This window comes from Falco punctatus, assembly GCF_963210335.1.
Source record: "Falco punctatus genome assembly, chromosome: Z".
In the NCBI taxonomy this organism is placed as follows: Eukaryota; Metazoa; Chordata; class Aves; order Falconiformes; family Falconidae; genus Falco; species Falco punctatus.
Genome location: NC_137586.1, coordinates 61,442,418 through 61,457,963, shown reverse-complemented (window position 1 = coordinate 61,457,963; position 15,546 = coordinate 61,442,418). Strand labels below are relative to the sequence as shown.

The following is a 15,546-nucleotide window of genomic DNA, read 5'->3' as shown; positions in this document are numbered from 1 at the left end:
TTACACTGGACTTCAGATTTTTAAAAAATGGAACACTTGGGACCTTTAGGCTGCCCAGCAGAAGCATTAGGGCAGTAGTGCAGAATTCATGAATGAACATGCACGAGGCTCACTCTTCTGCACTGCACTCCAACGAAAAGCCTCTGCCTGCAGGGGCCTGTTCATGGACTCCTGTCTGGGGTGGGAGTTTTGCCAGCACAAGGTCTAAAGGTGCTGATACGGGCGGTAACAACAAAAGGTCTTGTATGAAGTGAGGCTGCCAAAAACCTGGCATTTTAGTGCTCTCAAAGTGATGCCTACCATTCAACTGATACAGTACTGGGTCTAGACTCTGCAAATATACAGGTAACCTGACTAATGTAAAGCTGCTTATGTGGACCAGCATTTACCGAGGCGGACTGATGCCTCCTCCCGAAAACCACTCGTTTCTTTTGGGGACGCGCACCGCTTGGCTCCCGGGAGGTAGATTTTTCCTTCGAAAACCTACACGCCGCGAAAGGCAGCGCGCTCTCCCGATCCCCTTCAGACAAACCAAAGTTTTGCCGCTCTCGCCGCAGCGACGCGGCGCCGCCGGGGAGGGGAAATGCAGCCCCGGCAGCCCCGGCCCCGCCGCTCCGCCCGGGGAGGCGCCGCGCCCCGCGCCCCGACCCCGCGCCCGCCGCCCCGCCCGGCCCGCCCGGCCCGCCGCCGCCTCACCGTCCCAGCTCGGACTCCAGCTCGAAGTAGTGGGCCAGGGTGTCCTTGTTGGAGCCATCGATCCAGTAGTCGGGCGCGGCGGACCCCGGGCGGCTGGCGGCCGAGGAGCTGGAGGAGGATGAGGAGGAGGAGGAGGAGGAGGAGGAGGAGGAGGAGGGCATGGTGACTTTCAGCATGCCGGGACGCCTGCCGGGGGCTGCCCCCTCCTCCGCACTGGCTGCAGAAAGCAGAGCGACAAGGCGGCTGGCGACGGCGGCACCGCACCTCACCTCCCTCCCTCCTCTCCCCTCTGTCTCTTCCTCCCTCGCTCCCTCCCTCCCTTTCTCTCTCGCTCTCCCCTCCTCCTCCTCCTCCTCCTCCTCCTCCCCGCCCCCCCTCTCCGCGACGGGCCGGGCCGGGCTGGAGCGGCGGCGGCGGCTCCCCCAGCCCAGAGGGGCGGCGGGGGCGCCTCCGACGGGGCGGGCCCGGGGCTGCCGGCGGGGCGGGGCGCAGCGGGGCGGAGGGCGGCGGGGCGGAGCGGCGGGGCGGGCACGGCGGCGGCGGCCGCGGCGCAGGGAGGTGCCCCGGCTGGGGGTCGCACCGCCTCCGCGCCCACCCTGGCCCCGCCGAGCCGAGTGCCGCCGGCCGCTGCCGCCCCGGGCCCGCGGGCGCTGGCTGCCGGCGGGGAGCGACCCCCGGGGCTGCCCGGGACGGCGGGCGCCCTGCGAGTCCCCTGAAGGCATCCTGGCGCAAGCGGTAGCCGGGGGCGCAGCCCCCCTCAGCCCCACGAACGGCGGGACCGAGCTCCGCGGGAGGACAACTTCACGACGGGAGAAATGGCATCCCCATCCGGAGGGACCGCTGTCGGTTGTGGCGGGGCGGGCGGCGCGGGCTGGACCGGCCGCGGCGGGCCCGGGAGGGATGCGCAGCCCGCAGCGAGGTGGGCGCCACCCGTCAGGCTGCACCATTTTGCGGGTTACATATCTGGGGTCGGTTGTCGGGGATCAACAAGGGAGTTCGGGATTTCTCCCTCGCGTTTGCTGTGTGTTTCGGAAGGAGGGTGTGGAGGCAGAAAGTGAACAAGACAGCGGTAGGAAAGAGAGACTGACAAGTGCTCGAACATGACTGCAAAAATCAAAAAAATACAGCCAGCCCCACCACCACAGAAGTAAAAGAAGCCATAAAGAAATAAAATTGCCATGCTGCAATCCCACTCTTAACCGGTTTTGAAATCTGCAGGTTATGAAAGGCATGCAATTATAATAAAGTATATTGTATCCCCGACTGTAAAAACCTTAATCAGAAGTGGCTATATAAAGGGCAGTTTCTGTTGGTGTAGTGGTGAAATAAAACAGCAGCAGTTGTGTGTGCCTCGCATGCATAGTGTGCCAGATCAATCCCACTCACATCCTCTCCATGCTATTACACCCACTCATACTGTCACGCAAGCACAGGCAGGAGGTAAAATGGACCATGTGCAAGCCTGTGCGACAGAAGTGACAGAAGTATGGTCCTCTAATTTTCAACCACAACCCACCAGCCTGTTTTTAAATGTTGTATTCCTTGCTCGGATAAAGCAGAGTATCCTGCTCAGCACTGCGTTAATTCAGGTGCATTAACGTTTTCCAAGACGTTTTATTTCCCCTCTAAACCAATCTCTTTTACTGTTCCCTAGCTTCCATACAGTACCCGCAGGGGGGCAAGTAATCTTAACTCCAAATCTCTTAATTTCTCAAAGACCTTAAAAAAAGAAATGCTCCTCTCTGATTAATCAGATAATAGAAGAAATATCTGCTAATCTGGTCTTTGTTAGTAGTAAGAAAGGATAAAAGAGATAAATGAGATAGATAAAAGAGAGATAATACCCTTTCCTCTCAAGTTTGCTTTTTGCAGTTATAAAATTAAAATGTAGATCCCCATCACAATTTCAGATTTTATCGTTTTCAAATCCATATTCGAAAGCCAGAAAAGAGTAACCCAAAGCTCTATTTTGTAAATCAAATTCTATGCAAGCCACTTCGACAGAAATGCCAAACTTCCTTTCAGACAAGCTCTGTGCCCAGGGCATCTGCTGTAACAGGGCTGAGATCCGCGCCAGAGCAGCAGACAAGCAGCCTTTTTACTGTCACTCATGCCCCCTCCCAGCTCCCCAGCTCCCTCTGTCTCTGCTGGTCAGTGTGGAACTTTTCTTCATAAAGCTTCGGTTGCTAGGTGACATCTTTTCCTCTTTTCTTATGACATTTTCTGACAGCTTCTCCTGGGAGAAGAAATGGTCACTGATGATGAAAATCACGCACATATGCACAAAATGGCCAATCGGCACACTTAGAAGTCAGTGGTATTCCACACCACATATTCCATGTCACAGTTTTGTTTAGTAAAATACCTAACATATTCTGTAACCCAAAGGGCATGTATATTTCTGTTGTGGTGGGATTTCTGTAACAATCATTTTAGTGAGATTATGTTTAGCCGGGTACCTACAACCAGATTCACATCTCAGATGACCTGGGTATGCTTAGCATGAGCCTTTATGGGCTTCTTGCTAAATGACATAGCACCAGGGGATTCTTTTTGTACTGGGGCATCTATGCGAAAGGCATTTGACTTTCCTGAAAACTGTCTCAAAGTGAGCTGGATTGCACAATGCTGACGACCTAGTACTTGAAAACTGACTGAACATTATTCTCCAGGAGTTCCACTTCCTTAAAAAATTACAATAATAATATCCAAATATGTTCATACAGAATTAAAGGAAGTCTTCAGGTTACAGTACATGAATGCCTCCTTCAGTCTCCAGGAAACCAAAGGCAGCATTTCAAACACACGGTGCTCCACTCACAGCAGATCTATGTTAACGACGTGAAGATTTGCCCTCTCATTATTGGACATGAAGCTAAAACACTGATAAAACTTCAGTTATGTATTTGTGGCATACTGTGTGTGAAATTTTATTATGGAGCTACAAATATTACCATTTTCCTGCTGACTTACCCAGCTTACAAACTCGGAGGAAAGAAGAAACAGTTTTCATGAACAAAAAATACATGCAAGAAATGTCCAGCCTCCTGCTCTCTCCCCTGCCGCCCATAAATTTAAACCCAAACCAGGAAGCTAATCTGGTGTGTTGCCAGAGGTGGGATCAGCAATCTTTCTGCCCTTCTATTGCTGTGACTCTGTTTTGGGAATGCTTTTGTCCTTTTCTATAGGCATCACTGCATCAGGTATAAGCAGTCCACACTTTCCAGGGTTAACTTTAAAAATAAGTGCAGGGTAAGAACCATTTAAACTTGACTTCTGAAATTTTAATACAATTCTAGCAGCTAGACATTGGGCAGAAACCAGAGAACAAGCAAATTTTGTTCAGGGTTTTGAATGAATAGTTCCCAGTTTGTGGGCATCATTTGGAAGAGTAATGTTAGACCCTTGCCAGTTTAGGCTAATATTTCTTCCTGGAAAAACTGCAGCATATATTTTCAAGAAACTTAAATAAAAACTACTTGTTTGTCTGGTATTGCTATTTTATATTTTTTAAAAAACAATTCAGCTTCTTATTGAAGGTACAAGGTGTCCACACCTATTCTAGAAAAGATAGTGTCTTCTATAAGAAACAAACTGTCAGATACTGTCCTCATTAAGGAACATTTCTCTCAAAATAATTTGCAGATACTAGATCTTCCCTCTTTGCACAGATGATCCAGTATGGACACCACGTTTGCACCCGTGCTAGACCTAATGCTTACCTGCTATGTGTGTAATGCAAATTAGGTCTCCTGAAACAGAAGCTCCTCAAACCATGTCACATATAAGTCAAAGAAGTTCAGATCAGGGCAAATCCCAAAAGTTTTCTCCTTCCTTACCTGGCACTGATTTTCCCTGCTGAATACAAAGCTTTGCATTACATTTTATTTTCTGCTACATCTGTCATCTTGCACTCAACTTCCAATACCTCTGGATGACTATGCAAGCTTCCATTGAATGCCCATCAATTAGGAATGCCAAAACCTTCTGCTAGTTTCTTTATTTTTATTTATGTAGATGAAGCCTTATGACTTGTATCAAACAAGTTCATCACAGTCTCTTAAATTCTCATATTTCATGCTGTTTTATATGTAAATCTAAGCCTACTTAACGATTTCTAGAGCTGCTGGATAAAGACAGGCTCTTTCATCAGCTGTGCACATGAAAACATTAAATTGGGTAAAAATGAACACAGTGTAGGGAGAGGCCATCAGAAGAGTGGTGGCAGTGAGAAGATGTGTTTATGCAAGAAAAAAAAAGAAGATGAACAGAGAGATCCTTTGTAGAGTGGCAATAGGGGAGAGGGACTGTAGCAACATGCCCTTTTTCTTCAACCCCTACTCATACGTTTTGAAGTCAAGACCATTTTTTTTCCCCATGTCTGGGAAAAGCAAACATGTAAGTGGGGATAAAACAAATGACTGCCTGAAGAGGAACTGAGAAAAAATGTGATTCAGCCATCCCTGAACCATATTATGTAGGCTCCAGGTACCAACAGGGTCATTTTATAGTCATTGCAGGAGGACACAGAGAACAGTTGCCTTTGAAACATTGTCTTATCAACATAACGTTACACTTATCTTTTCTGTCCCTTTTTAAGTGTATCAATCAATCCTTTGATTTCTAGAATGTAGAAGGATACTTGAAGCATTCCTTTTCATTTTGCAGTATCAAACAGCATCCTTTGGCTCACTAAAGGATATAAAGCTGGTCATGATAAAGCCTACATGAGTCATTAAATGCAAATAAACCAATCCCTTGAGGGCAAGCCTCACAAAAGTCGCCTGGTAGGACCCACAGAAGTTACACATAGTCCTTCCAGAGTGAAGCCCACTTAGCTGCTTCTGCCTCTGTAATCCCTGCTCAAAAAGAAAAAAAAAAATCCAGCTGGAGATCCTCTGCCTTTATTAGCAATTAAAAAATTTTCTCAAGGATAAAATGCTTCTTTGTTTCTATTGCGGAACTTTTCCTTTTTTTCTTTATTTTTCCCCCTGCCTAGGATGCTATTATGCAGTTTAAACTCAGTCTAGCACAGGGTGGTGGAAAAAGAACGCTCTCCTCACCCCAAGCCACAGAAAAAACAACCCATGAAGTGATCTTTAAAATGTACACATAAGAATACAAACTTTCTGCCAGGGTTAAGATGAAGCCAGCCAAACAGAAAGTTGAAAAAACCAGAAAATATTACAAAAACAGACACAAAGAGTACTAGTTACAGCTAGGCACTCTTTAAATAAAAAAGCTGACAATGTGTTAATAGTGTTTAATAGTGTTTCTTTTCCTTTGAAAAAGGAAAAGACAATTTCATCATTGTTTTGGTATTTGGAAAAAGACATCTACAAACTGTAAGAGGAAGGCAAAACTAGCAGTTTCTGAGAAACAGTCATTTATATGAAGCAACCTCACTTTCACGGAGTAGGCTGGAGTCCAGCCTCAATTCAGTAGTAAATCAGTCATTTTGGAGGAAGGTCAGAAGGATGTTTAGGCATGACAGCATTAGTAGCTTAGGTGGATATGCTATGTACTGAAAAACTGGAAAACATATGCTATGAACTAGGAAAACATATTTTTTTAAACTTGATTTTTTTCTCATTCCTGCAATTTATATTTTGTCCAGCATCAAAGCAAACATTAAGGCATCTATGAAGGGAAACAGCTGCCACTCACCTAATTTTAAAAGTTCCTCAGTGACTGTGCACCTCCTTTTGCTGATTCATGAACAAAACCCAGCTAAAAATTCAGCAGATCCCTCTGTGTTACTTTGCCCAGCAGAGAGAAGCAGCCTAAGCTTGATTTTCCTGTGTAACTATATCCAGATTCAGCAACGCAAAATTTCTTACTACACATGTAAAGAGAACACTTCACTGGCTTCACCTCAGCACCTTACCTAGCAGTAAAGTGGGTTCAGTAGCTGGTCCATTAACAGAGGAGTTAATAGCCATGGCTATAATCATACAGCTAGAATTCAAAGTTCATCCCTACTGTTCTGTAAGGCAGCTAGTTTACTGGCTAGGCCAGCTCGTAATTCTTGCCTTTCTGATTGTGACCTCCCCTCATCCCAAACAAAACACATAAAACTCCATTATGTTGTGAAAAGCTGTTCTGACTATCAGTTCTGACTGTTGCTGTCCAGTATGGAACATATCCTCTCCATTTCATTCACTTGCTTCATATATGATTGGCTACAAGTTGAGAGGGCTCTAGCTGCAGTGTAGTTGTGAGCAGGTTTCTCGTGACTTGAGTGCCAGTGAAAACAGTGGGAAACACAAACTGCTTTCACCCAGGACATGGTACAGAAGAGGAAAAATAGCTATTGTCATTTGCGTCAGTGATTTCTGATTAGACTGTTGCCGGTTCTGTAAATTCAGGAAAACTGCAGCTTTTATAAGCAAGGAAATGGCTGTGCTTTGTTGATATTTTTTTGTACATCTTTCTGATTAAACATCCAGATATGGTCTTGCTCAACTGCAATCTAATCTCTTTGAGTGGCCTGCCGGATATTGATGATAACAGACTTGCTATGTGTTACTAAAAGGATTTTTAGAAAAGATCAAACTCTGGAAAAAACCTCAAATGTTGTGACATGATCCAACCTAAAAGTAAAGGTTAACTATTTAGTTAATTTATTTTGGGCCAGGACTGCATTGCACCTTTGACCTTCATAAGAACAATAATTTCAGGTGGCAGACCTGATGCCTCCACTGGGGGATCTCATAACGAGATAGCAGCTGTCTGGAAAAGCTTATGCAGAAAAGCCAAAGGGGTCAAAATGCTTGCACTTGAGTATTTCAGAGAATAATTCCTTCATTTACTCCCCGCTAGATGGAACGTCTATGTCCTTTTTGTTTTTTACAAGTCCTTTCACTCTTTAGATTCACTCAGTCTTAGTCATGCCAGCTGATACTTCTCTGACACAAGTTGACCAGAGAAACACAGCAGAAGAGCATCCTTGTCCTGGGAAGTAATGTTTATAAGCATATCTGCAGACAAATGTGGAGGAAAGGATTAGGAAAACATGATCTTAAACTCATATTGTCTTACCTAAATGTGATGCTGATCTTAGGCCTGCTTGAGGTTGCCTCCAGTTTGACTCCTTAGAGACGTAACTTACCTAACTGCTCAGCTTTTCAACAGTTCTCACATAAAAACCCTGGGGCTCCAGGATAAAACTTTCAACTCTTTGTGATGATTTTTCTCCATCTCACCCTTGGATTTGTCCTCAACCATTCATTTTTGATTCTTGAAAAATTTAATGTAACTAATTTAGCTCTCAGGGACAAGAACAGGTTACTATTAGGTAAAAGGACACCTTAACAGCACCTCATCTGCTCTCTGATAAGCATCCGTATAAAGATCTTTACCCTGTATTTATTACAATTCAAGAATAATTACTGTAATTCAAGAGTGTACACAGGTATACCTTACATGAAGCTGCTGATGAACTGCAAGGTCTTGGCATTATTCAGCAATTCAGTGTCATTAAACCCACTGATAGAAGTGCAGGACTATGGACACATGGCATAGATAACTTCTGCATATTTCATAAAAAACAACTTTATTGGAAATATCTAACAAATTCAATCATGACTGAAGACCATATGGAATCATACTTTCATAGAAGGTATGCTACATCTTGTAAAACAAAAAAATCTGAATCCCTCCAAGGCAAAACAGGTCTAGTATTTCCAAGTTACAGCTCTGTAATCTTTTCTGTAGATGATACACGTATATATTCAAACAAATTATACCAATAAAATTGCACCTTTCCAAGCACAAGAGATGAGTTTTATTTCCACTTTGTGAAAATTAGCTGCAGTTCATTTCATATAAATTCTCATTTAGCTAATTTTTTTAAATCTGTCTCCCTCATTTAATTACAGTAGTGGGAAATAACAATGATGATCACATTTGCAGACTCAACAAATATATTATTCTACTTGCCCCTTCAACTATTGTTTTTCCAATAAAATTGGACAAGGATTAAATGACAAATTATAAAGCAATCTGTTATAATTTCCAGTAAAGCTAGGTGGATGTCATGTATAGAGACTGTATTTCAGAATCTCCACCTTCATGTTCCAGTGTGACCTCCATAAGTGTGGTGGGCTGACCCTGGCTGGACACCAGGTGCTCACCAAAGATGCTCTGTCACTCCCCTCCTCAGCTGGACAGGGGACAGAAAATATAACAAAGCTCAGAGGTCGAGATAAGGACAGGGAGATCACTCAGCAATTACTGTCATGGGCAAAACAGGTTCAACTTGGGGAAACTTAATTTATTGCCATTCAAATCAGAGTAGGATGATGAGAAATAAAAGCGAATCTTAAAAGCCCTCCTGTCTTCATGGAGCTCAGCTTCACTCCCTCTTCCAATTTGTCTCCCTCCTCCCCTGAGCAGTGCAGGGGCTGGGGAATGGGTCAGTCCCTCACACACTGTCTCTGCTGCTCCTTCCTCCTCAGGGGGAGGCTCCTCACACTCTTCCTCTGCTCCAGCATGGGGTCCCCCCCACAGGAGATGGTTTTCCACAAACTGGGTCCTTCCAATGGGCTGCAGTTCTTCACCCGCTGCTCCAGCATGTCCCGCCAGCAAGCCTGCTCCAGCGCGGGCTCCTCTCTCCATGGGGCCACAGGCTCTGCCAAGAGGCCGCTCCAGCAGAGGCTGCCCATGGGTCACAGCCTCCTTGGGGCATCCCCCTGCCCCACTGTGTGCCTCCACGGGCTGCAGGTGGGTATCTGCTCCATCATGGGCCTCCATGGGCTGCAGGTGGGTACCTGCCCCACGGTGTGCCTCCATGGGCTGCAGGTGGGTACCTGCCCCACCGTGTGCCTCCACGGGCTGAGGGGCACAGCCTGCCTCACCGTGGGCTTCACCATGGGCTGCACCCTTCCCCCTCCTTCAGCACTGACCTGGGTGTCTACAGAGTTGCTTCTCTCACATAGTCCCTCTTCTCTCTTTGGCTGCAATTTTGTTGCGCAGGTTCTTTTCCCCTTCTTGATGTGCTATCCCACAGGCACCACCACCGTCACTGATGGGCTCAGCCTTGGCCAGTGGTGGGTCCGTCTTGGAGCCAGCTGGTGTTGGCTCCATTGGACATGGGGGAAACTTGTGGCACCTTCTCACAGAAGCCACCCCTGTAGTGCCCCCCACTATCAAAACTTTGTCATGCAAACCCAATACAATAAGTCAAAACCAAAGCAAAAAGCAGAACAGTTTCTTTGCTTATGTAAACAGTTTTTCTTGTTTATTTCTCAGTCAGTAGTTTTCTACTGTATATACCTTTAACATAGTTTAGACCCTTGATTTATGTAATGTATCTAAAAGCTTTGGTAACATCTGGCTTGTAGAGATCTTTTTGCAAGGACTTATAAATTCCTTTTGTTGTTGTTACAAATTTAAGATGGATGAATAGAGGCATTCTGGTTCCTCAAGTAGCATTTCTTATCTGAACTGAAATGCAATCAGTGAAATACTGAACATCAAATTCAGTGAAGAACTCTTGACTAAATCAGAATGCTATGATCACAAATCAGCATATTGTTCAGATGAATCTGCCCATTTTTTTCTGAAATACTCATTGGTGTTCAAAATATATTAAAAAAAATAAAGCTGCATTGGGCCAGTCTTCACAGTAAAGCTGAGTTCACCCGGAGGATATAAATGGTGCTTCAGCCTTTACAAGGGTAAATGTCAAGATATGTGTATGTAAAAAATCATGCATAATTTGAATGCTGATCTGCATGTAATTACTGTACAGAAAGTACAGAAAGCTTTTGTACTTACTAAAACAATTCCTCCTGCCTTTATACAGCTCATATGCAGGAAGGCAATATTAAAATCCATAACAAATTTATGGAAACAAAGAAACCAAAATATTAAGCACTCTTCAGACTATTCTTGCTGAATATTTTTCAGTGTTTCTTTCCTTCTGTCTCCTACAGGCTTTTGAGACTATTTTTGTGTTCTGTTAAGGGTTAAACAATTACTTGTATGATGTAATAATAGATCAGAAACTAATGCTGGCTTTGTTTATACTTATGCAAACCAGTGAACTCTAAGTGTATTAGTAGATGTAAGTGAAATAAATATTTGGCCAGCCACCTTACAGTGTTTAAGATTGTCACCAGTTCCCTTCCAGTGTCAGCAGTTGTACAACTGATTTCAAAAAGGATGGGGGTTTTGCCACACCAGATGAGAAATGCACTGATACTGCTGTATCTACCTCCTAAGCAGCTAATCTTGCCTTTTTCTACACAAAGTTTCCGGAAAATAGTCACACAAGACTGCTTCCCTTTTACTTGCCACTTTCACATTTCTCTAGGAGTTTTGGAAGACACTATTACAAAATGTCAGCAGTTATGTAGATAAGCATCTTAACTCATATGGGGAAGGAAATGTGAGCTATCTAAAGTGATCTGAGGAATAGCAGAGCTCATTATGCTTTGCTGACTGCATTTGGAAAGAAGTGCTTTCAATCTGAAATGAGAGAAAACAATGAAGAGCCTCTTCGCTCTTCACCAGAGTGAAGACAGTGGTGTCTTTGCTCTTTGTCTCAGACTTTGCGAGAGATTTCCTGGTGGGTTGGCCAGATCCCACACAAAATTATTCACAGCAAGCTGAAGTTGGTATTTTTGGGTCTGGTGATAAAATGCAAATTACTTATTTCAAGTAATCAAAATACTTCATTTGTCTCAGTTCTGGTTATCTTTTTCAATAAAAGATTTATAACAATAGAAGTTAGTTTTGAAGCAAAATGTTTAACTTCCAAAGTACCTACAGAAAACATTTGATTGTTCCTAGCACTTTTTTTCCATATAAAATTATTTACTGAGTTTAGCTCAAACAGTACATTGGGTTCCTACCAAGGCTTGTTTTTCTGTGGAGAAGGTGTTGGTTAAAAAAGTCCCTGGTTCTATGACATATAAGCAGCAGCACAGACAACAAAAACTTTGTTCCCAGAAGCACAGAGCTTAAAAGACAGGAAAGTGAAGAACCATCTGTTTGGTACATTTGTCTTGGCTATAGCTTTTTACATCTTTCAGTCAGGCAGCATATGATGGCAAAATGCAAGATGCTTTTGCGTAGCACTAGCAGCCATTTTCTTGGGTAATTCTTCCCGGTTGGGATGTCAGTGGTGAAACTGTATAGCAGGTGATGAGAAGAGAGACCAAGAAAGAGCCTGCATCAGCCACTGCAACATTCAAACAAGTGGGAATAATAAAAAGAACTGGGAGTGTAAGTGCTGTGAAGGTGTGAAGGTTTTCCTGGAGTGATGACATTTAGAGTTTAAAGGCAACACAGCTAGCTTAGCACTTTGCCATGAGAAGAACTGAATTAAGTGGATGCTGTAGCATCACCATAAATATGACATCCCCAAATATTATTTTTCTCAATAGAACTAAAATTATTAAATAGGAGAATGATTTAATACTTTGGAAACTACATAGGTCATCTATATCTTGGTCCATTACTTTGACTTCCTCTGCCCCTAAAATTATACAGTATTTCTGAGCCAAATCTTGAAGTTGTTACAGACAGATCCAAGACCCACTGACACCAATGAGAGTCTTTGCTCTCAGAATTCAACATTTAAATTGTATATTCCTCCTTGTACTAATCTTCAATAGCCTCACCTGTCATCTGATGCTCCACCAGAGGAAAAACTATTTCTTAGTTAAAAAGATACTAATGGCAAATAAAAGTGAGACATAAGTGCAAGATTTGGCCAGGTCATACTTACCATTTTCAGGCATAGTAATGAAGACAGCATAACTGCCCATGTAACTATTCCTAATATCTTCTGCCTGTATCCTTTATGTATTGTGTGCAGCTTTTTCATCAAAAATGGTTTCTTCAGTACGCAGCCTGCTTTTTTACTAACTGCGTGTAAATGACAGGAATAGGGATTCTAGAGAACTAAAAAAATTAAGTTGGAGGCTACATCAGTTATCCTGTTTTCAGAGGAGAAAGCTAGGCAAATGCTAAAATTTAGGGTATCCTTGTCTTTACAGCAACTTGCTCAATTCTGTATGTGGTGCTTTTCTCAAACATCAAACTTACAACTGGGCTTCTTCTACCTAACCTACCTAAACCAAAATTTTTCTAGGAGAGTCATTGTAATGTGTGTAAAATGTTAGAAAAAAAGCAATGAAGCTAGGTGTGAAGAGTAACAGATCACTGAAGAAGACAGGTAAGATTGTCTTTATTCTAAATATAACTGCTCCGTGCCACTAAGCAAGTTTAAGGTACAGTTTTAAAAGTGCATGTTGTGTTTATGATCAGCTTCTTTTAAAGAATCTAATCTTCCTGTTGTACTATTGTCAGATTGGTAAATCTCCAGCAGTTTGGTCAAGAAATGTAGTACTTTTGTAGAGCAGTATGCCAGTTTATACAACTAGAATGACACACTTCTGCAGAACTCTAATATTCTTATTAGTCTTGGAAAACCCCAGCAATTTCAACCGAAACTTTGTTCTCAATTAAAATAATAAATACCAAGGTCAACTTGATTCAAGACCATTTAAGGAAGTGCTTTTCCTCTAGAATTCCACTTGCCATGCAATAAATTTTTTCAAGGATTCAGGTTTATACCACTGATACTAGACTAGTAATAGATTTTCAGAGCAACCCTCCCTTTATTTTTTTTCTCTGATTGCAAGAATCAGTCCCTCAGCAAAAATATATATTTTTTACTACATTGATTCACCTAGAAACAAAGACATTGCCAAAGGCTGCACATGATAAAAGCAGAATTAAGTTGTGACAGCAAGACTAGCAATACAGACGAGAAAAGAGACAAAGAACACTTCTTAAACACCCTATATTCAACATGTGCCTGTTGACAAGCGGGAGGCTGAATACCTGCTCCCACTCATGTCAGTGGAATCTGTTGCTACAGACTAACGCTTAGATGTGCAGAAGGTATCCACACAGACCAGGCAGAGTTTCATATATACAGGTTCATGTGACCAGCTCTCGCAAAGAAGCTTATCTGTTTTTGGTTTGGTCAAGGCAGCACGGAAGACTGTACTAAGCCTCTGAAACACATGAATTGTTTTCAGTTGAATTTGGATTATGACCCAATCTATGGGACTCTTGAGAGTGCACCTATGCTATCAGACCCTTCACCCCAGCCCTGCCGCTCCCCCCACACACCACCACCCCCAGCGCCTTCCTGGTAATTTCTGATAATTTCATCATGGTTCATTCTTCCCAGACAGAAATGCTTCTTTAAAGTTTTTGAAAAACTTCTTTTAAAGTTTTAAATATAAATGCTGCTGGAGCATTTATATTTATTATTGAAAATAAGGACTCCTGTGCGATGATGTTAAATTTAGTATTGTGTGTTCAGCACATCAATACAAGATAATTATTTTTCTCTGCAGTCTGACATAGCAGTGATGTGGTATAATGTCTGGGCCATGCTGGCTACATTTTAATTTAGGTTACTGGCCTGCAGACTGAAGAGGTACAAACTGGAAACTGGCCAAGAAAGCAGGAGGAACACTCCATTGCAAGTGACAGAAAACCACTTCCAGGGTCTGCCTTTCCTGCTGGTGTCCTCTCGCTGCTGCAACAGAAGGAGTATCTACAGCTCAGACGCAAGTGTGACATGGCCAGCCCCATTGACTCACACCCCCATGGGGCCGGGCTGCCCCAGCACAGGTGGCACTGACATGCCTGCCTTGCCAGAAAGGAAAGGGTCCACCTCAGAGGGGAGCTAATCCTGGCAGTGGGAAGGAAAGCTTTTTCAGTAGAGGACAAAGAGGCTATGGATGGACACAGGCACTAAGACTGCTGTGATGCTTTATGGGGTAGGGGGAAAATGTTCATCTGGCAAATAAAACAGACATGGCGACAGACTGAATCTAAATTTATTGGGCCTCAGTGGCTCCAGGCAACTTCCACTGGCTGAGATTACGCTCCCCATGCGTGTCCCCCACTTGCTCTTAAACTGCTTACAATATATCCAAGAGTTTTATTGCCAGAATGCAAATTAGCAGATGAAAGCAGTAGGATACTAACGAATACATGTGAGTTACAAAATTATCTTCAAGTGGTATCTCGTTTTCTTATTAAATGGTAGGTCAAAAATATCTGTTGCCTTCTGGCAATGTAAAGAGAGTACCACCAGTTAGATGCTATTAACATGCTTCCCCTGCTCCCCCTTCCCCATCCGGAGTGTCCTGATCAATTTATCACATATGGTTTATCATTAAAAACTGGCAGTCTTCAGTGAATTTACATTTTTGCATCACAAGTCTGCTAAAGTCCGTGAAAAACTGTAATACTTGCACTTTGTGCTCATATAATTGTTATTATGGATACAGCACATGCTCCTTTTATAAAAGCATTGGCTAGCATGGAATTTTTTTCCCAGTGGGGGTCAAATAATTTACCATGTGAAACTACTAAAACTTATTTAAGACTTTGAGATAGTAAAGTTGCTAAAAAAAATTTCTAGCTTAAAAAATATGAAGACAGAAAACTGTTTGGAGTTAACATGGCTGCAAAACTTTGCTGTCTTGCAGCTGGTGAGGCTCCCCTCATTTGAAGCTCCAAAGGTTTTAAAAGGGTGATGGTCTCCTCTAGTTTAAAAAGAAATCCTGGACAGATTTTAAGCTGTGAATACATAGCAAGAATCAGCTAACACATTGCAGATAGCATACAGAGAATTATTAAAAACTGAATAGGTACACAAACGTCATCACCAGCACAACTGACTCTTGTGGTATTTCATCTTTTCCCTGCAGCCTCAGGAGCTGCCAGTGGACTATATTCGATTTCAGCTTTCAGTTTCAAAAAGTTAAAAAAAACAAAGTGTGTGTGTATATACATATATATATATATATA

General features: G+C 43.1%; 1 protein-coding gene across 2 annotated transcripts in view; it reads right to left on the bottom strand.

Annotated features, from left to right (window-relative positions):
• The window catches only part of CAMK4 (calcium/calmodulin dependent protein kinase IV), a 175,300-nt gene extending 169,261 nt beyond the window's left edge, over positions 1–6,039 (bottom strand). The window contains exon 1 of one of the 2 annotated variants that reach the window (XM_080371234.1): positions 697–6,039. In XM_080371234.1, the coding sequence (XP_080227360.1) occupies positions 697–1,643 (947 nt within the window). In that variant the 5' untranslated portion in view covers positions 1,644–6,039. The remainder of the gene's footprint in view (positions 1–696) is intronic. The other variant, XM_080371235.1, reaches the window with a different exon arrangement.
• Between the last annotated feature and the right edge of the window lie 9,507 nt (positions 6,040–15,546).